The 22,029-nt window shown below is 40.6% G+C and overlaps 1 protein-coding gene across 6 annotated transcripts in view; it reads left to right on the top strand.

Moving 5' to 3' along the window:
• Positions 1-22,029, top strand: part of LOC104065623 (solute carrier organic anion transporter family member 1C1) — a 61,205-nt gene that overhangs the window by 6,510 nt on the left and 32,666 nt on the right. For 4 of the 6 annotated variants that reach the window (XM_054056258.1, XM_054056260.1, XM_054056254.1 and 1 more), the window contains exons 3-12: positions 726-867; positions 1,675-1,807; positions 2,469-2,590; positions 3,477-3,623; positions 5,927-6,025; positions 6,805-7,050; positions 7,816-7,980; positions 11,424-11,619; positions 16,713-16,878; positions 18,048-18,232. In XM_054056258.1, coding sequence (XP_053912233.1) covers positions 726-867; positions 1,675-1,807; positions 2,469-2,590; positions 3,477-3,623; positions 5,927-6,025; positions 6,805-7,050; positions 7,816-7,980; positions 11,424-11,619; positions 16,713-16,878; positions 18,048-18,232 — 1,601 coding nt within the window. Of the gene's footprint in view, positions 1-725; positions 868-1,674; positions 1,808-2,468; positions 2,591-3,476; positions 3,624-5,926; positions 6,026-6,804; positions 7,051-7,815; positions 7,981-11,423; positions 11,620-16,712; positions 16,879-18,047; positions 18,233-22,029 lie in introns of those variants that run through there. The other 2 variants (XM_054056257.1, XM_054056261.1) reach the window with 2 other exon arrangements.

The following is a 22,029-nucleotide window of genomic DNA, read 5'->3' as shown; positions in this document are numbered from 1 at the left end:
TTATTTCCAAAGTCTGCTCCTGATCCAGAGTAACGCACAAAAACATATATAGCAATAACTAACAGGAAACAATTTCCTCTTCAAAACAGAGGAACTCAACGAGGTTCTCCCTCAACAAAGTGCAGTGTGCAGTGTGCACTCAAAAGAAAGTGTGTGTTTGAGCTGACAAGAAATCTGGTGGGGAAAAGATGAACCTAGAAGTGAATTGCAAGGCAGGTCACTGTGCAACTCATGGACCCATGGTGCAGATGGCAGAGACTTCTTCCCACTGGACACCCTAGACTTCAGTGGGAATAGCTTGCCAGAACAGAGCTCTAAAATCGCTCTAACTGATTGCGAAAGACTATGTTAAATAGGCCCGTACAGCAACATAACTCCCCCACCCTAAACCACACTTTACAGTTACTGTTGTTAAGATACAATCTACTTTCAGAGATCAAGAAGGTGGTAAATGTCTGCTCTTCGAAGCACCAATAGCTCTGGCATCTACCTGACATTAGCAATGGCTAATAAAAAAATCATTTTATATCATTATTGCTTATAGGAAATGGATGAATTGATAGGAAATTGGATAAACCTACAATATTTCATTAAGAGAGGGAAAAATATCAACGTGATTATTTGGGAAAGGAAGAAGTGGGATTGTAAGAATAGTTTACAATATAATTCATAAATTAAAGCCTTCCATACTGCTTGATGTTAATCGCTACCAATTTCTTTCACAGATATTTCTTGGTGCATTGTCTTTTGTCTATTTTGCTAAAGCGCTGTCAGGAAGTTATCTCAAAAGTACTATCACACAAATAGAAAGAAGATTTGATATCCCTTCCTCTTTGGTTGGCATTATTGATGGCAGTTTTGAAATCGGTATGTGCTTTGGAAATTAACTTTTGTTTTAAAAAAAAAAAAAGTGATGCAATTTGTTGTGAAAAATTATTGTATGAATCTCCTTGAATCACTAGAACTGAGCAACACTCATCTATTTAAAAAGAACATGATCGTTAGTGTGATTATGTTAAATAGGATAGCATTGCCAATAAAAGCTATTCAACATAGTTCTAAATATATTGTAATTAGATAAGCTTAGTGACTGACTAATAAAAACTAAAAGAAATTTAGACTGTTGAATTAGAATATTCCTGCACAGATTTCAACATTCTCTCTCCTTTTGTCAGCAATCCACCTCCTTTACAAGTGTTTGTAATTTATTAAGCACCAAGAGTACAAAACTCACCTAGGTTAGTTTTCCAGCACATCTCCTTCCTTCTTGCACTAAGGTTTCCAGTGAAATACTGTCTTTTACGATTCCAGATTATTGAATTTATCTCATGGGTTTTCAGTGGACTGTGGTATTCACAGGAATGAAAACTTAGCCTGAATGTACAAAGCCAGGTTTGATTCCCTCTTTTCTTTTTTTCCTGGTTATTTGTTCTCTTCAGCTAGCACTGTCCTTCTTCTTTTTCTGGCTGCTTATCCACAAGTGTATGGTTTTTCATATCACAGAAGGTATCTGGCTTCTGTAAGAATGTCTAGAAAGAGGGAGAAAGTCCAACTCCACATGATCATCCCTTTCTCCCTGAAACTGCTGCCTATACCACATAGTAGGAATTATTATTTTAGGGGTTCTCTTATCAACAAGACATAAAACTCATTTTTCTTTTTATACTCTCAAAGGGAACCTCCTAATCATAATTTTTGTAAGCTACTTTGGAGCAAAGCTTCACAGGCCAAGAATAATTGGAGCAGGCTGCTTAATTATGTCAGCTGGAACATTCCTAATTGCGATGCCCCAGTTCTTCATGGGAAGGTAAGTGCAAAGTGATTGATATTTTCCAAATGGGTTATGCACACTGAATGTTAGCTCACTGAAATATTTAGGCATTGATTGTAAAGATTCCCATAGAAATAAGCATATGTGAATGTGGGTCCTGAATTTAATTTTTTTTTTTTTTTTTTTTGTGAAAAGAGAGAGCGAATAATTTAACATATAGGATATTTTCAGTTATAATCAACTTATCGTTTTATTAGTCTGTGATATTGATTGACCATATTTTTACATGATTTAAGAACTGTTGAAGCTTCAATGATGAAGTGATGACTAAACTCAGCAAGACAGCCTAAGTATCAAACAGAAGCCCGTGGATATAACCACTGGTTGATAATCTCTTAGTGCAGATTCATGCACCACAGCATAGAGAAGCTCCTGTTAGACTGAAACATATCGTTGTGACACAAAGAAAACTGAAGGGACAGTTTTCATGTACTGCCACAATGTAAACCAAGTTCAATTTATCCCCATATATTCCATATATTTATGCATATTTAATTATTCATTAATCATAATTGACAACACTGGATGCAGGTGAAACTTGCATTTAAGTGCTATCAGCCTATATTACATTATAGCATACTATTGCTTGTTTTCTTATAAGACAGGAGAGTAAAAAACAACTTCGGTTTATAAACAGGTATCAGTATGAAAGATTCTCTTCCACCATGAATTCAACTCTTAGTGTCTCTCCATGTCTGCAGGATAAAAGCCAAACTCCACTCTCAGTTTTGGAAAAATCTCAAGCAAATATAAACACAGGTGAGAATGATCTCTATTAAATATTACGGTAAGCACACTAAAACACATCAAAAGGCTCCCAAATTGTAATGCAATTGTTTATTAGAAGACAAAAAAAAGTAGTTAGGAATTAGACAAAACTTTTCCACAGAAAAGCCAGATTTACTCACTGAGACAAATGCATTCCAAATAACTATATAACTGCCACTGCCCACTCCCAAGATGTTTTTTCTGGTTGTAGCCTTTCCTCCAGCCTTGCTGTCTCATCCAGCAACTTTTAGCAGTTTCATGGCTTGCAGAAACGCCAAGCAATCCCCCATAGTGACTCTGGAAATTTAAGGTCTTCCCTCTGCGACGAAATATGCCTCCAGATCCTCATCCCACTGGAAGTAGTCGCTTTGATTTCCCAGCCTCCTGACCTGGTTTTGCACCCCAGGAAGTTGTATCCCCTCTGGGTGCCTTGAGCTTCTTCCCAGTGCCCAGCAATGAACAAGTCACGGATGAGCAAATCAAATCCCATCTGTCACAAAACAGGTGTGTGTTTGTATCCGTGTATCTGAGGATTAGATGTGGCTGGTATTGCTCATCACTGTTTCCCAAACCTTTTCATTAGGAGATCCCAATTTTGATTAGAAGGACTTGAAAAAATATTTCTAAAATGGGATGTGGTGACAGATTTATAAAACTGGCCAACTTCTAATATCTTTGGCTGAAGCAATTCCTTATAAATGCATGACCATCTGGAGCTGATTGGGTTAAAATTGCCATTCTCACAGCCCACGAAAGATCTTTCATAGATTTCAAACTGGTTTTTCCACATGAGAAGTATTTTTATAACTCCTGTGCATTCAGTGCCAAAATGTTATGAAAAAATGCATGACTGTTGTCTCTCTTATGATGTATCCAGGATGTGAAAAAGAAGCAGGGTCTTCCATGTGGATCTATGTTTTACTGGGAAACCTTTTGCGTGGAATAGGTGAAACTCCTATCCAGCCTCTGGGAATTGCATACATTGATGATTATGCCATTGAAGAGAATGCTGCCTTATACATTGGTAAAAGAATTTTTTTTTTCCTATTTGATTTTTCCCCAGAGGTAACTGATTCATTCTGAATAACGGAGTGAGTGTTATTGAATTAACTTGTCCTGATTGTTTTTTTTTCGCATCATTTCCAAGATTAAGGTTTATTTAACAGTCATGTACACTCAAGGGACTGAGTTCCCTTTTCATTATACCAGCACAGTTCCATTATCTTAATTTGAGGAAAGAATTTGGCCTTAGGTTCCTGCTGTTACCCTAATCTTCCTAATTCTTCTAGATGTGGACTGCTGAGCCTCTGTGCACATTCAGTTCTCTGAAAAGTGATAAAAAACTTGCACTCTTTTAAGCATTTGAAATAGAATTTCGGCAGGCACTCAAAACATTCTCTCCAGACTCATGTAGAATTACAAACAATAGTGCTAAGGCTCTAAGAAGCTGATATTACTGTTTTCTAGTTGTGTTCGCTCTCTGAAGAATTCTGCCCACCTTCTATGACAAAATCACTCGACTACTGGATGGGGGAAAGGCTGTGGATGTAGTCTTCTTGGACTTCAGTAAAGCCTTTGACACAGTTTCTCACAGCATTCTGCTGCAGAAACTGTCAGCCTCTGGCCTGGACAGGCGCACACTCTCCTGGGTTGAAAACTGCTTGGATGGCCGGGCCCAGAGAGTGGTGGTCAATGGAGTTAACTCCAGCTGGAGGCCAGTCACAAGTGGGGTTCCTCAGGGCTCAGTATTGGGTCCAGCTCTGTTCAATGTCTTTATCAATGACCTGGATGAAGGCATCGAGTGCACCCTTAGCAAGTTTGCGGATGACACTAAGCTGGGAGGAAGTGTGGATCTGCTGGAGGGTAGGGAGGCTCTGCAAAGGGATCTGAACAGGCTGGACTGCTGGGCCGAGACCAATGGGATGAGGTTTAACAAGGCCAAATGCCGGGTCCTGCACTTGGGGCACAACAACCCTATGCAGTGCTACAGACTGGGGGAAGAATGGCTGGAGAGCTGCATGGAAGAGAAGGACCTGGGGGTGCTGATTGACAGCCGACTGAACATGAGCCAGCAGTGTGCCCAGGTGGCCAAGAAGGCCAACGGCATCTTGGCTTGTATCAGAAATGGGGTCACCAGCAGGTCCAGGGAGGTTATTCTCCCTCTGTACTCAGCACTGGTGAGACCGCACCTTGAATACTGTGTTCAGTTCTGGGCCCCTCACCACAAGAAGAAGGATGTTGAGGCTCTGGAGCGTGTCCAGAGAAGAGCAACAAAGCTGGTGAGGGGGCTGGAGAACAAGTCTTATGAGGAGCGGCTGAGAGAGCTGGGGTTGTTTAGCCTGGAGAAGAGGAGGCTGAGGGGAGACCTTATTACTCTCTACAACTACCTGAAAGGAGGTTGTGGAGAGGAGGCCTCTTCTCCCAAGTGACAGGGGACAGGACTAGAGGGAATGGCCTGAAGCTCCGTCAGGGGAGGTTCAGGTTGGATATCAGAAAAAAATTCTTCACAGTAAGAGTCATTGGGTACTGGAACAGGCTGCCCAGGGAGGTGGTCGAGTCGCCTTCCCTGGAGGTGTTTAAGGAACGGGTGGATGAAGTGCTTAGGGACATGGTTTAGGGAGTCTTAGGAATGGTTGGACTCGATGATCCAATGGGTCCTTTCCAACCTTGTGATTCTGTGATTCTGTGATTCTGTATGAAATATTACCAAAAGATCCTTCCCTATCATCATCCCATCTTGACAAATTTCCAGACTGACAAAAGGGAAAAACTCTCTCCTCTCAGTAAAAGATTAATTTGTTCCTGATTTCCAGATCAATTTTGAAAATTCAAAATATTCAGAAAGTTTGGCTGAGGGTATATTGAAACATGATCATATTGTGTACAAAAACAAAGTGATTTTTTCAACCTACTCGAGGCCTACCACAACTTGAAGTGATAAGTTAACTTAAATAATTGACATTTGCTTTCCACTTACTTTAACCTAGTCAGCTAAAGAGTTTCTAGTAATGGTAGGTTGGTGCAGCTATTGAGCTTAAGCCTTTAAGTTCTTTCATTTTTTTTGCTGAATTTCATTCTTTAATTGAATGATGATTAAAAATTTGAAGTGTCAATGCAACGGGGACAGTTTCATTGTTGAGATTTTTCTTCTTGAAAATGTTCTAACTTGTGTAATTGATGTGCCAGAGAACAAAGACTGGCTCAGTATTTTAAGGCTGAATCACTTGTTACCCATCATGTGTCACATTTTGTTGCTAGGTACAGCAAGAGCCAGTGCTCTTTTTAACTCAGAAGACTAATAGTTCATTTTTTTTTTTTCTATTGCAGGCTGTGTACAGACTGTTGCAATTATAGGGCCAATATTTGGCTTCCTTCTAGGATCCCTGTGTGCTAAGCTTTATGTTGACATTGGCTTTGTAGATCTGGGTAAGTCAGAAAACTCGGTTAAAAAAAAAATTCTATCAGGGTCGATACTCCTGTTTTAGGCCAAGAACTATCTAGGCATATGGCGCTAGCGGGGCAGAGTAGGCACTTTATGAAATAAAAAAGGATGACAACAGTGCAGTGCTGCATACAGAAAAGCCTAACGAGAATGAAGGGTATGGAGGAAGAAGGAGGCCTGACTCTTGCTCAGCCTCAGCAGATCTGTGTCTGGTGACCTCCAGGAGATGCCCTAGTATTGGAGATACTGAGGGCACAGCAGGCACGTGGAGGAGCCGTGACTGAGAGTCAGGATTTTGCCAAGAACTCTGTGTGTGCATTTTATAATACACTTCTTTTACCTGTGAAAGATGTCTTGCTATGAGTATCAGGGCTCCTGATTCTCTTTCTCCCAAGAAAACACCTTCTACCCCATTTTTGCCTGGCGCTTTTGTGGAGAACAGCCCAGCTAGGAGCAAGACCGTGGGCATCAGGACTACTCAACATCCTGATCCACGCATTCTCCCAGAGGATGTGCAAGCAGAGTGGCTGGGGAGTCTGTGATGTCAGGGGAAGGCTGCTGTTTTGTCACAAGAATCAGCAAGTCCTTATTGCCGCCCCACAATTGCTTCTGTTACATGAATAGGCACACGAGGCACAGCTAAACCTGGCAAGGGCAGGGACAGACTCCTCTGGAGAAAGTCGCTGCAAAAATCTCCTTCCTTGTTACCAGCAAACAGTCCTGAAAAGCATTTATTTCTCCTTTTTTTTTTTAATTTCTCCAGACAGTATAACAATAACTCACAAGGACGTGCAGTGGGTGGGAGCCTGGTGGCTGGGTTACTTAATAGCAGGTGTGATTAGCGTTCTGGCTGGCATCCCCTTCTGGTTCCTGCCGAAGCACCTCCGAAAAACAGAGAGCAGAAAGGACTCTAGTACCTCTTCCGAGCAGTCAAAGTTCATCACTGAGGATAGCAAGGACCAACACAAATCTTACCAGCAACAAGTGAAGATTGCTGAGATGGCAAAAGGCAAGTCACTAGAGTTTCCTTCCTGACTGTTGAGTCTTTCTCCCACTATCTTTTATATTGTAAAACTTTATATTTTCTGAGGCCATATTTTAGTCACCTCAAAATTGCTGTTTTTCTCAGGTATCACTCTCCGTCTAGTTCGTATGCACAAATTTTTCATTCACAGAGAGTCATTGTTGCAGAAGTGAGAGTAAAAAAAAAAATCTCAGCTTTTGCTAAACCTTTTTCTTTATGGTCATTAATTAGAAAAATACATACAACATCTCATCAGAATATGGATGGGCACAGACTATATACAGTATTTTAGGAGGCTTTCTGGGTTAAGACACAAGCTGTTTAGTGCAATTGCATTTCTTTGGCTCTACTTTGACAAAAGCTTTTTGCTCTAGTACTTGAATTGGTAACTCAATCTCAATATATCTTTGTATTGTGTCAACTCTGCTGAGCACTCTCTGCCCCCAGACTAAGTGAAAAGATTCTGTGGCTGTTGAGCACACACAGAAATCAAATCAGTCCTACTTTACGATCAAAAGAGTATATATAAAACAAGATATGTCTTCTGGGAAAACAATGTTTAGTACTTTGCTCCACTGTTCCCCCGATCCAGAAATGGGGGAGCTCTTAGGAGCATCATGGAACTTAATGGATTCCTTCTGAAATGTTCTGCAGTTCCTCTTTGGAAAATGCAAACATGTTGCAAAGCATTATTCACAGCAGTTGTTCTGGCTTTGGCCTGGTTGTCATTTCTACCATTTTGTCTTGCAGACTTCTTGCCATCACTGAAGAACCTCTTTGGAAATCCAGTTTATATTCTGTATTTGTGTGCAAGCATCATTCAATTCAATTCTTTAATAGGCATGGTGACATATAAGCCAAAGTATATTGAACAACAATATGGGCAAACATCTTCAAAGACTAATTTTGTTATAGGTAAAGACATATCTGTTTCTTGTTATTTTAAAAATAGACATCTTAGGCATACATACGTATGTGGTATGGCAGGGAAAACTAGATACTTTTTTAGGGTATGTTTATTTCCTCTTTCTCGTCTGACGTTAAGTAGTGGCTCATAGAAGGCAAGTTATTTCATTTCTACTTTAGCTTTAAGTTTATCTATGCAAGAGTTACTGTGAAACATTGCATGCTTTTTATACCTTATTTCCTATTTTACTGGAAATTTGAAAAGTAATATATAGAGAGTACAAGGGAATAATTGAAAAATAATTAATTTTAAAATACTTTATATACATTTTTCATCAGAGAGATCTGTTCTCTTACTGCCTTCTCCTTTAGTTCAGTGAAACGAAGATCAATGCAGTGAGTGCTAAAGGTCTGACCATAAAGTAGCTGTGATATTGCCAATGATTTCTTACTTTCTGAAGAGGATGGTGTCAAATAAAAGGAAGTTGAAGTCAAATCAGTGTTCATACAATACATGCATTAAAAAGCTAACATTATCTCAGTGCAATGCTAATGAAGGAAAAATAGGCATTTCTGCCTTCATTTCACCCAAGAACCTTCCTCTGTTGTGAAGTTAGCCTCCCAAACCCTCCAATACAGCACAAGTGTGGCTTCTGCCTTTAGTTACCAAGGTATCTTCAGGATGGTGAACTTCACTGACCGGTTGCCGAACCTGCATGCAAGCTTGGGTTCAGTTTCTGAGGCCTAGGGATTCAATAGTATTAAGCAGCAAAGAGGTTTACATCTTTCCAATACAGAGGGAACTGCCTTGTTTCAGACTGGCATTAGTTGCACAGCAACGGAGGTATATATAGGTAGAAAAGCTGTATTGATCCATTGTGCTATGTTAATTCCTTAAAGATAGAAACTGGAATTTCCTGGCACAAAACTCCTCAAAGCAAGAAGAAACCTTCAAGCATAGTCAATGGCCAGAGAAGTCCAGAAAACAATTCCGACTTTCAGCATAGCACTTCTCATTGTATTTACAGATCTTCTGGAGGTAGGCTTTCGTATATATTCAAACTGAGTGAGGTTTAAGATGCATCTGATTTAACAAAGTATAGTGACTATATCCAACAGAGAATGTGCTATGGCCTGCCTAGGGTTCCTGGCTAAGTGAAACATCCCTGCAATAAGGTGTTTTTCCTTGCTTCTTTTTGTTTCTTTCCGGTCCTACTCCAGCTAAAAAAGCTGAGGGCTGACTAGAACTAAGTGTTTCTTTGCCTTTCCCTAACTCTTTTCTTGTTTCTTAAAAAAAAAACTCTAACAAAACAATATGTATAATCATATATATATATAGTGTGTGTATATATACACACACTATATATATTACATATGTAAATATATGTACATATAAATATATGTAACATATATAGTATATACAATATATATAAAACAATACATATAACAATATATAAAATTTCATAAAATCTCTGATAGATATCAGAATTGTCAGAGCAATTTGAAGCTCTACGAACAAAAAAATCACCTGGATATAAGAGGGTATTTTTCAGTAGTCACAACCCAAGGAATGTGCAAGAAAATGAAATGGCTCCTGCTGTGTTTACATGATTTCCCTTAGAGATACACACTTTGCTCACCTCTTCCTCCACCCCATCCTTCCCTCCCACCCCTGATGCCAGTGTCAAGCAATGGAATTACTTACAAGGCTGTAAGACAAAGACAAGAACAAAAGTGTGTGCAGGATTGGCAGACAGAGTGCAGGTACTCTCTGGTATATCACACAGCTCCCTGTTCCAGTTCTAGTGCCCTCTTACAAGAAAAAAAGAGTAGGAAAACCTGTTATATAGTGATTCCTAATTTACATATGCTACATTTTGGATGCAGCTTCTAAATTCACTGAATTACAGTTTTCATGTATGTGCAGAGTGAAAAATATCGCCCCAGTGAACGTTCCTGAACCTTATTAGTAACTGAGCTGGGCTCATGTACTTAGCCAAGATGCTGACTCCTGGATTTGCTGGATAGAATAAGGCTTTACCTACATCAAACATACCTGCTAGCTTCTCTTCTAAGTGCTGATTTTTAACATGTGCATGCATGGATAAAACACTGAATCATGCCAGAAATTAATGAATTCCAGTGCACTTCCTAACATACAGAATAGACTCCAATGTCCTAAACTGGTGCTTTCTACCAAGCCATTTCCAGTGATGTTCTAATCCTTCCAGTCCTCTGAACAAAATTCTGAAACTTCATTTGCTGTCTGAATGCATGTATGCTTTGCTACCTGCTCGTGTTTTGCACACTCGCTCAGCTCAGCACCATGAGGTATCAGCATGAATTAAAAGCTGCCAACCACATCCACAGCCCTTTGCAAAGAAGGAGTTTAATGTGTAGGAACTAGCTGATAAAGCTGGGAAAATCATTTTCAGTAATAACAAAATCCAGCAAAGGACACCTTCCTTGACTGTCTAGTATCATTTACCATGGTCTCTACTTACATATATTTTCCATGCACTGAACAGGACTTTTTTGGTCTTGTCAGTATCTATCAATGTGGACACTGCTTTGAGCAAAGCCATCCAGGTAAGTATTAATAGTCACCCAATTTTACCTGTTTCCTTCGATGCTCTCCCACTTGATTGCCTGAAGTCTAATACAAGAACTGTGGGACATACCTGTATTTCTGCTGTTGCAATACACACACAAGGGAGCATTTCAAAAATCAAATTTGGAGAAATTCCCTATCTTTCCTGTGCATGGAGGTGATGACATGTCACTGGCTCTATCCCTCTCAGAGATGTCTCTAGGGAATCATAGGCTTTGTGGCTGAATTAAAATAGAAAAAGCAGGTCTTGCTTCGGATAATACAATAAGTAAATCTGAATTTGCCCTCTAGGAATGAGCAGTAAAGGCTCCTCGCTGCCCCAAATTGTGAGCCTGGTTACTCCTGCTGTTGCTTTATGGGTGAAGGACACGGGGAGGGTCTGTAGCAATGCTCAAAACTGTGTGGTGAGGCTGTGGCTGCCTTGGCTGTCCTAAGCAGTACAATACCCCAGGTAAATTCTTTATGCCTGGAGCGGCTTTTTTTTTTTTTTTTTTTTCACTAAAAGTGTTTGTCTTAACACCACAGTAATCCTTCTGCTGGCAAACTAACAGTGAAGAAAACCACTGAGCTTAAGAAATTGCAAGATCATTATCTAAACCTTATACATAACCACTCTGTCAAAGAACTAGCAAATAAACATTTCCTTAGCAGCAAGTTTTTAAAGCAGTCCCAGCACCTTCATAGGAACGATCCAAGTCTGGTCAAACAAAACGTTCCAACTGAAAATCTTTTATATTGTTTTTTGCTTCACCTTATTGCTGCTGCTATTTTTTTGTTGCTAACAAAGACACTCTGTGGAGCTGGGTTTTTCATTAATACAGATTTTTCTGCTCAATTTCAGGTCTTATCAACATTCCTGCTGTGGCCTTTGGCATATTCTCTGGGGGACTGATCATGAAAAAATTCAGAATCAATGTTTTAGGGGCTGCAAAACTCTCCCTTGGATCATCCTTCTTTGGTTACCTTTTGTTCCTGTCATTATTTGCAATGGGCTGTGAGAACTCGGATGTGGCTGGACTGACCGTATCGTACCATGGGTATGCTGGGAAGGGCACACTTCAGCATTGAATGCTATTGCAAACCAAACTCCTTCCCTATTTTTTCCACAAATTATATATTGTTGAAAAAAGAATGGCTGACCTAAATATGCTTCCCAGAAATTTGATTCAAAGCAGTGGAAACAACTCCATCTATTCCAGCAGGCATTGTGTCAGAAATTTTTCATGATTGTTGCCTTCAGCCCAGAGGGGTTTGTGTCACAAGTGCAGATTATTTTTCTGATTACTTTTTAATTATTATTGCCATGGAACCCATCCTTTGAGCCTAGAGATTTCTGGGAAAGTGAGGAGCTCAGTATGTAGAGTGGGATTCAATTAATTGTTTCTTGCCTTCGTGTACTGCTGAAAAACACATGGCATTTAATAACCTCTGAACCCACAATTTAAAGGTTCATGGATTAACCATGAGTTAGTCATAATGTTAACTGTGAGTTACACCTGAGGCTAGCACTTTGTGGTCACTCTTGCTCCTACTATGATTCTGTGTCCTGGTTTCAGCTAGGATAGAATGTATTTTCTTCCTAGTAGCTGATACAGTGCTGTGTTTGAGATTTAGTGGAAGACGAACGTTGATAACATATTGGGTTTAGTTGTAGCCAGGTAATGTTTGTGCTCAACTGGGATAGAATTACTTCTCTTCTCAGCAGCTGCTGTTTCTCTAGATTTTAGTATGAGAAGAATGTTGAAAAATGCACTGATGTTTATAACTGTGGCTAGGGAAACCAAGGTACTTTTTTTGGTTTCTCATGTTTTTTGAGTAAGCTGGTATCTAAGTTGGGAGGACTGAAGCCAGGACAGCTGGCTCAAACAGGCCAACAGAAATATTCCATACCATGAAATTCATACTCCGTTTATAATCAGGAAGCTTTCTGGGGATGGCCTTCTTTTTCCTCTCTCAGTGTCTGCTGTCTCTTGGTGTCCCATTGGCTCTTGATCCTCCTGTTCCTGGTTACCAACTTCTGGCTCTTTGAGTTCAGTGTCTGAGTTTGGTGCTCTTTGTGCTGATTGTAACCTCCACACCCACAGAAACTTCTGTGCTCTCTGTTTCCCAGCAACTGCTGCCTGGGACAGGTTGAGTATCGTTTAATGTATTAATATTAGTATTGTTCTTTACTTTTTGCTATTTTATTAAAACTGGTTTTATTTCAGCCCGTGGGTCTTCCTTTCTTTTTCCGATTCTTCTTCCCTGATGGGGATTGAACAGCTGCCTATTGTTTAGTTCCTGGCCAAACTAGGACAGTCCTTTTTGAAGCCCAAGGAGAGGCCTGAAAGGGTGCAGACAGCTCAGCTTGGACTGCATCAGACTTTTGATCTGAGGGTCCAAGGTTCAAGTCCCTGGTCAGACTTAAAGGGTTGAAATAAAAACAGCTTGTACTGGTGCATGTTAAAATAAATTGCTTATAAGCATCCACTATGCCAGTTTGGGTTTTGCTAGTCAGGATATTGTGTTATTTGCTTTCAGAATTGTTTTCAGAGTTACTTGCCATTTTACCTTGTCTGCCTCATAGACTGTTATCAGTGTTCACATGTGATTTATCCTCTCTGGGCACTGGGTTAAAGGTATTGCTCTGCCATGGTGTTTGGCACTTGCTTATGGCATGATAAAATCAGTGATGGCTGGAATGATTTCATATTTGTACTCAATGGTGGTGATCAGCACTCGGAGCAGAGAGGTAGCAGTGATATCCTCTGCATACTTCAGGAGCCATCCAATGGATATTGTTTGTAATTATACTTTTTGTTTTATTCCAGAAAGCCAATCTATAGGGAAAGAAAACCCAAACCTTTCACACCTTCCTCTTCTCCTCCAGTCTAATTCCAACAGATTTTGAGAATTTTGAATACCCTTGGGATGCTCAAACCAGCATGCTCTTTTAGTCAGGTCTCTTGAATGTTTTTCAGGTCTTGCTTAGGATCAAACATCAGTGCAGATGTGGGTGCTGTGCAGCTATTGCAACCCCTGAAACAGGCATCGCAGCCACCTCAACTGCCACAGCAGGAAGTGCAGCCACTTTAACCTCCACAACAGGCACAGCAGCAACTCCAGCCCCCGTGACAAGCATTGTGGCTACAGAAACTTCTGCAACAGGTACCGTGACCACTGAAACCCACGTGACGTTCACAGCAACTACTCAAACCTTGACAACAACTGAACCTGACAACCAACCTGTGCCAGCATCAGTCATCCCTTTATGGAAGAGTAAATACACAAAAAAAAAAAAGCAGTTTGTGAATGTGCACCATGTTCATCATGGGAAGAAGAGGCAGAACCAAAGGTAACCATCTGATCTCTGATGAGTTGTGAGATACACGAAAAGATTTCAGCCATCATGAAGGCGAGCAATTTGTTACCTGGCTCCTCCGATGCTGGGACAATGGGACCAAAAACTTGGAATCAGAGGATATAGAAGCCAGGCAGTTGGGATCATTGGCTGGAGAGGAGGGTATTGACAAGACACTTGAAAAGACCCTCAGCCTCTGGAAGTGTCTCCTGTCAGACATAAGGAACCGTTATCCCTTCAAGGAAGATATCATATGCCACCCAAACAAGTGGACCACCATAGAGAGAGTTATTAAGTAGCTGAAGGAATTAGCTCTATGGGAACTGATTTACAGTGGCCTGAGTAACCTTCAGACACCCATAGATCCAGATGAGGTCTAATGCACCAGACCTGTGTGGTGGAGTTTGTATAGAGTTCACCATCATTGGACGCCAACTCATTGGCACCACTGGCCTGGGGAGGAGAGTGGCCAGTGGTGGGTGATGTGGATAATCAAATGCAGCGATTTGCAGTCTTTCTTCCTCTTTAGAACGTGCATCTTGGCTGTGGAAAGATTGACCGAAGAATAAAAAAAAACCCCAAACCTGTTCAAAAAACTGTTTGAAAAATTATCCTTAACGAGAGACAAGTCCTACTCTGCACCTACACGGGTCAGTATCTCAAGTAGTAGGAGAAAATGTTCCCCTGCAACACCTGCTGAAGAGAGACCATACAGATGGTGAGGTACCCTGTATTTTTTTTCTTTTGAGAACAGGGAGAGGACATAAAGAAATGGCATGGAAAGCTTACTTCAACTGTAGAAACATAAGTGTGTCGGTTGAAAGGAGAAACATTTACAGATTAGAGCTGCTGCTCCTGTTTCCAGTGGGCAGTTTGCCAAGTAAGGTAGAAGGGCTTCTGACCCTTATTTACAAGAAGTGATTTACAAGGATGGGTTTCAAACCCACGTGATCCACATGAACCCATTCACCGGTAGCAGGTACTATGTCCAGAACTAGAGGGAACCTGCCTCCAGCCAGGTGGAGGAGAGAGACAGCTGGTTTCACTGGTCTGTGTGGATTCAGTGCCCTGACACATCAGATCTGCAAGGATCTAACAGACATCAGTGCACAGTGCACCTTAATGCCATTTACCTATAGAGGGGTAGAGCACGTTTGTATTTCTGGAATGACAGGGAATTCCCAACAGTTAACTGTATTGGAAGCTGAAGTGAGCCAAACTGTGAACGAGTGGCAAAAGCACCCCATTGACTGATCCAGATGATCTGTGCATCTTTGGCAGAGACTACCTCAGCAAGATATTTCAAGGACCTAAAAGGGTACCAGTGGGCTTTTGATACCGCCGCTGCAGAGATGGAGGGAAATTAAACAGCTGTCTACATTGCCTGGTCTCTCAGAGGACTCCTCCACCGTGGAGCTGCTGAGGGCTGAAGAACAGCAAGCGTCAATTGCTACCATAATGATGCACTGGCAGTAATATTGCACCAATCAAGACTCTGTGATTCCCATCATGTGCTGAATGAAGTTACACCTCTGCTGAATGCTGCCATGACAGACATGCTGGAACTTCAGTATGAACTGGAGTCCAAGGCAGCCAAGTGGTATGCAACAACTGATATTGCTAATGCATTTTTCTCAATCCCTTTGGCAGCAAAGTGCAGGCCAGTTTGCTTTTACTTGGAGGGGTGTCCAGCACGCCTGGAATTGACTGTCCAGTGTGGAAACATAATGCTACTATCTGCCACGGACTGATCCAGACTGCACTGGAGAAGGGTGCAGAGCACATGCAATGCATTGACAACATCCTCATATGGTGCAAGACATCAGAAGGTGGTCATCTCTGGAAAACTTCCCACTTATAAGTGGAGTATAAAGTTCCCAATATAGAATACTTCTGTTGGTCTGTTTGTTTCAGCTGTCCTGGCTCTGCTCCTCCCAACTTCAGACACCCGCTTACTCAAAAAACATGAGGAGCTGAAAAAGGGCCTTGCTTTTCCTAGCAACAATTATAAACATCAGTGTACTTTTCAGCATTTTTCTCATGCTAAAATCTAGAGAAACTGCAGCTGCTAAGAAGAAAAGTAATTCAATCTCAGTCAAGTATAAACATTTCTAACTAAAACCATTACGTGTTATCAACATTCTTCCTACATCATTCTTACACTAAATCTTAATCACAGCACTCTACCTGCTGCTAGGAAGAAAATCAGCCAAAACTTTGATACTCTGTAAAGCTAACTTTTTGGGAGGAGTTTCCAGCACTGACTCCACAGCAGCCCCAGCAGTTGCTCTGCTGGTGACTTCAGCAGCAATTGGCTGAAGTTGGCAGATACCTGTTGTGCAAGGTATCAGGCCCTCAGTTTGGATGAATCCTATTCTGGTCATTTCCTCACTAACTCCTACAGTGACTGTTCCCCATTAGTAACTCAGTCCCCTATTTGGAAACTGGAGTAATCAAACCTTTTTTTCTGGTTTTGTTAAAACAGCATCAAGCCTCAGATAACTAAAACCTTAGAAAATCTAAGAAAATGCATTAATAGAAATTGTTAGATGTCCTCCTTAATAAAGTAGCTACTGTCTCACAGTAGGTGGTCTGATATTGTGCAACCCTTCCAATAACAGAGAAAAATGAATTTACGCTGCTGTGTGGATGTGAAGAGACAACACCTTAACAGACTACAGACAGAAGGTCTGGTCAGGCGCATCTGACTGAGACCATAACCCACGATTTGACAACGATTTCTTCCACACCTACTGGAAAATGTAATTGCAATTTCCCTTTTTTTCACAGAACCAAACAGACAACTGATTATGAGCAAGCCCTGTTTTCAGAGTGCAACTCAGGCTGCCTGTGTTCCAAGAATGACTGGGACCCCATCTGTGGGGAAAATGGGATTACCTATGTTTCTGCCTGTCTTGCTGGCTGCCAGGCATCCAATGGCAGTGGGAAAAACACTGTAAGAGACTCTTTCATTTCCATGTGTGATGCGGTAGTTTTCCTAATACAACCAGTTCTATCAGAGTAAGTGGTTTAAAATTGAGGCATGTGCTCTCCAGTCAGAAACTCCTCAGGTTTTTAGCAATCTGCCACCCATATTTAGAACTTTCTCAAGAACTGTTTCCAGCAGAAATCCCAAGCAGAAAATGTAAATATAGGAACATCTTTTTTAGCTGTTTGCTACCAAAACTGCTTAAAACACCCACTAAATACGTTCATCAACAGTAGATCACAGAATCATTGAATGGTTTTTGTTGCAAGGGCCCTCAAAGATCATCTAGTTCCAACCGTCCTGCCATGGGCAGTGACATGTCCCACTAGATCAGGCTGCCCAAAGCCCCATCCAACCTGGCCTTGAACATTTCCAGGGATGGGGCATCCACAACTTCCCTGGGCAACCATTGCCTCACCACTCTCATTGCAAAGAATTTCCTCCTAATGTCTAGTCTAAACCTTTCCCTTTCCAATTTATAGCTGTTCCCCCTAGTCCTATCATTACATGCCTTTGTAAAAAGTCCCTCCTCAGGTTTCCTGTAGGCCTCCTTCAGGTATTGGAAGATTGCTACAAGGTCTCCTCAGAACCCTCACTTCTCCAGGCTGAACAGCCCCAACTCTCTCAGCCTGTCCTCATAGCAGAGGGGCTCCAGACCTCTGATCATCTTTGTAACCCTCCTCTGGACCCGTTCCAACAGTTCCATATCCTTCTTATATGAGGATTCCAGATCTGGACACAGTATTCCAGATGAGGTCTCACTAGAGAGGAACAGAGATCATCACTTCCATTGACCTGCTGGCCATGCTTCTTTTGATGCAGCCCAGGATACCATTGACCTTCTGGGCTGCGAGCACACATTGCGAGCTCATATCAAGCTTTTCATCAATACGCACCCTCAACTCCTTTTCTGCAGGGCTGCTCTCAGTCATATCATCCCCCATTCTGTATCGAAACCACAGATGATAGATATTTTCTTCATAAATGTTCCTTTCAATGAATAAGCCTTTCTCTTTTGAAAAACATTTTCCAGTTTGGATTTAAACTTTTGGCTACCCAGAAACGCATGATATGTAATTTGTGAAAATCCACTTCACTGTTTAGTTTATCATACATTTTTGCCTTCTGTCTTCCAGGTGTATTTTAACTGCAGCTGTGTGGGAACTTTGGAATCTCCTTCAAGAAGCTCCTCAGCTGTGGTAGGACCATGTCAAAAAGGAAAGGAATGTCCAAAAATGTTTCAGTATTTTCTAGTAATATCAGTTATCACTTCATATACTTTATCAGTTGGTGGCACACCTGGATACATACTGCTTCTAAGGTAAGCAATCATTATTTCTGCTAGATTGCCAAACATTTTCAAGGTGTTTTGACACGTGTAACTGAGTGTCCCTCCCAGCCTAGTATTGTGAAATATTTTCACCTATGCAAGGTGGCTTTTAAAATACTTTCTTTTACTGCTGAAAGGCATTCTCATAACTTGACAGTGAGTTTTCTACCATTGAAGCAACAGTATACATGGATGTGCATTTTCTTTACCAGCAAGAACTTTCCAGTTTTAAACATGATGGAGGAGACCTGGTTGTCTTATATACAAATTCCTCTTACCTTAATGCCTTTTACGTTACCAGAATGTTGTTAAATATCCTCAAAGCAAATGAAAATTAGCTGTGCATGTGTCAGCGTGTGCATGTGTATGCTTATAAGTAGCCAGTTTTCCTCACTTGCTGTGGATATCAATACACAGAGAGGTGACCTAACCCAGACTTTCTATATACATTCAGTTCTTCTCCTCTAGTTTATTATTCCATAAATTGTTCTGTCCTAGATTTGTCTCTTCAAAAAAAGATAGATTTGATACGAGATGGGTTTCTTTCTGTCATAACAATCACTTGTTTACTAAATACTTGTCCTAAGGGATTGTTCTAATACATATTTAACTGCTGAAACTCCTTGTCCATCGAGTATAAGTTTTTAAGCTAATTTTAGGATATGTAAATGAACACAATAATTCCAGTGATTAATATGGATTATTGTCAACTTCTTGCAATTTTTTGGATTCTAAGCACTGCACCACTCTGTCTTGGAAAGTTTTCTTTCTCAGTTCCTCTCTCCAAATTATTTCCAGATGGGTGCATTCTACTTTTCAAAACGATGGTAAATACTGTTTAAATATTTTTTATTATTGTTGAGTTTTCTTACCCCACAATTCTCTTTGATTTTAAACGAAATTTTCTGGAACAGGCCCTGTCTCATTGCCAATATCTTTATATCATATAGAACAAGGCAATACTAGGACAGGCTAAATATAGACTATATGGAAAAGCCTAAATAAATAAATGTAACTTCAGTATATTACTTCCTTGAACCGGAAGTAATATACACACAGAGAATTTTAGAAATGGCTGGGGTGGAAATCTTCCTCCACTCCTTTCCCCAAAAACTGCCAGTGAAGTATATGCCTTAAACCACATAAGCTGCATAACTTTTCCTGCCCATCTTGTAAGGTTACCATTGAGGACTGCAAAAACACATGGCATCTTTCTCTCTCTCCAAGGAGTCACTTAAAGAGGAATATTACAATCCCTTTTAGACAATTTTTACTGCACCAAGAAGAGGATGATTCATGAGTCGAGAGCTTCATGAGTCCTTCAGGATCTCTGCTAGCTTGCCCTCTGTGGTTACTTCTGACACAGACAGATTTTTTTGTATAAGTACGGGTATAGGTCAATGCAGGAAAGTAATTTCCTTCTCCCTTTACTCCATATGATGTCCCCTTGCTATCTGTAAAACATATGGTAGAAAATATACAGATATGGTATCACACAGGGTCTGAAAACCATTGTTAACCTGTTCAACTTTGTGCTTTCCATCTTGTCTCCACTGCCCAAGAGTCTGACAGGAAATATTCACAGCTGAGCACCTACAACCTTAAATCACACAGAGTTGCCTGGACTTCTCAACCCTAAGAACTTGCTCTCAGGGGACTTACTGCTTAATAGATTTATTTAGAAAAGCTTAGGGAGATTTTCAATAACAATACAAAAACATTTTGTAATATGGAACTGGCAAAACAGTTCTATTGGTTCTGCTCCAGTAGCTTTTATTTCTATTGAAAATCATTTTACTTTGAGAATAATTTAATTGAAACTGAGAAGTTATGTGTTTTTCTGCTGGATTGGAGGCACTCAAGTCTGATGTACAGCTAAATAAAACATGTTTCAGTAAGTTCAATCCTTTTTGGGTTTTTTTTCCCTCTACAAATGACCTGTGGGCAGAGTTCCACTTTAAGCTCATGCTTGCTTTTCTGAAATCCATCACTGACTGGCTTTCCTGAAGATCTGTCTAAACTGAAAATGTGCTTCTGTTCCCAGAAAGAAAAGAAATGCTCTTTGAAAACAAATTGTGCCAAGGTCAAGTTGCAGACTATTAAGTTTCTCCTGTTATTTGTTTTTAAAATTATTCAGTGTTCAGTCAGCTCTGATATGGTTCCAGCAGTTAAGTAAGCTGATGTTTTCAGATGAGCAGATATTGTTGCACCTTCTATGGAGCACAAATACAGCTAAATCACTAAAAGCGTATTAGATTTAGTGACATTCAGGTTTACATGACTGAAACCCTTGAAATATGTAATGTTCTTACAGGTAGTGACGGAGCCATTTGCTGAAATGTGTTTTTAGTGATATTAGACTAATAGCAAATGCTAAGGAACTTGGGAAAGCCCTGGAGTTTTGAAAATAAACCCTTGCATTTCAGATAGTTATTGTTCAAGCACAGCCTATTAATAACAGGTGATCAGGCAGTGAAAAGGAAGTCTCAGAACTCCCTGAGAGGTTTGGCTTTCATTCACGATCTCAAAGAACTTGTGTTTCCGTGTAAAGACAATACAAAAGTCAAACAATTTTGTTTCCATCGGAAAGAGAAGGGGTTTTGTTGTGGGATATAAATCCTATGGAATGCATAATAAATATTCAGTTATTAATTTTATTTTCCATGTTTGGCTTTCAGTGCCCTCACATTTAGTTAAAGGGACTGCTAGATGGAGGCTTGGTTGTGTAGCATGTATCTGACAGGAGGGCAAAACGCTGTTCTTATGGAGCAATATCATTTTACATTCATTTCTGCATCATCGTCAGTGCCTGTATAAGTTACAATATAGCAGATTGTATGATGGTATTCCATGATGAAGGCATTAGAGAATAAAGCCCTTGGACTATGAAGTGAGATGCACAAAATTATTTTTTTGACCGTGGTACTTTGGTGGTTTTTTTCCATACAAGTCCTTCCTGTCCTTTTCTATTTCCGTTTCCATTCTCTAAATTGTGGTACGATGACTGAATATCATTTGCAATATGGGTTCTTGATGTTATTTTGGCAACTGCTTTGGGAAATCATAATTCCCCATCACTGGTGGAAAATGAAAGAGTTGCTTCTGCAATGTCTTTGTTATATTTTTAGAAGTATTCCTTATTACATGAATTTCTGCAGAAGCTGAGTCCATTCAAGTTCGGAGCACACAGACTGTACCTTCAATGTGCTGTGTTTATTCGTAACAACAGCTGGCTTTCAGCCTATATTTGTATGGAATAGCATGACTGTGACAACAGGGAGTTTCACCAGTTTCCACAATGAGCTAAATGTGTTACTCACCCAACTTATTAAGCATGTCCCAGTTTAATCACGTGTCTGCAAGTACTCACAGGCTACAAGTAAAACACATACTCAGGTTCTTGTTGGATTAGGTGTTGTAATAGGCTGTTTGATACACGCTGGGTGAAACAGCTCACTTGAATAGTCGCTGAGGTTAGCAGCAGATGAGTCCTACTAATCTGAGTGGTTCCGTACACACACTGCTGCTAGTGATGTGAAAGGCAACTGTTCTACTCACCACCCCACCCTCTCAGAAGAGCCAGGATGTTGAACCAAGGCTGGAGCAGGGCTGAGCCTTAGCCAGAAGGACTAATGTCTGTTCTGGGCCATCGCTGCAAGTTCAGAAAAGTCCAAATGCAGATGGCCTGTTCTGTAAGAGAATGACTTAGAGGATTTACCTTTACAAGAGGTGTGATCCTGATCCTAGAAACAGTGCAATAAAAACTGAGTGCCTAAATACCTTGTTCT

The sequence above is a fragment of the Cuculus canorus genome, chromosome 1 (assembly GCF_017976375.1).
Source record: "Cuculus canorus isolate bCucCan1 chromosome 1, bCucCan1.pri, whole genome shotgun sequence".
NCBI lineage: Eukaryota > Metazoa > Chordata > Aves > Cuculiformes > Cuculidae > Cuculus > Cuculus canorus.
This window is presented reverse-complemented; position numbering and strand designations above follow the sequence as displayed.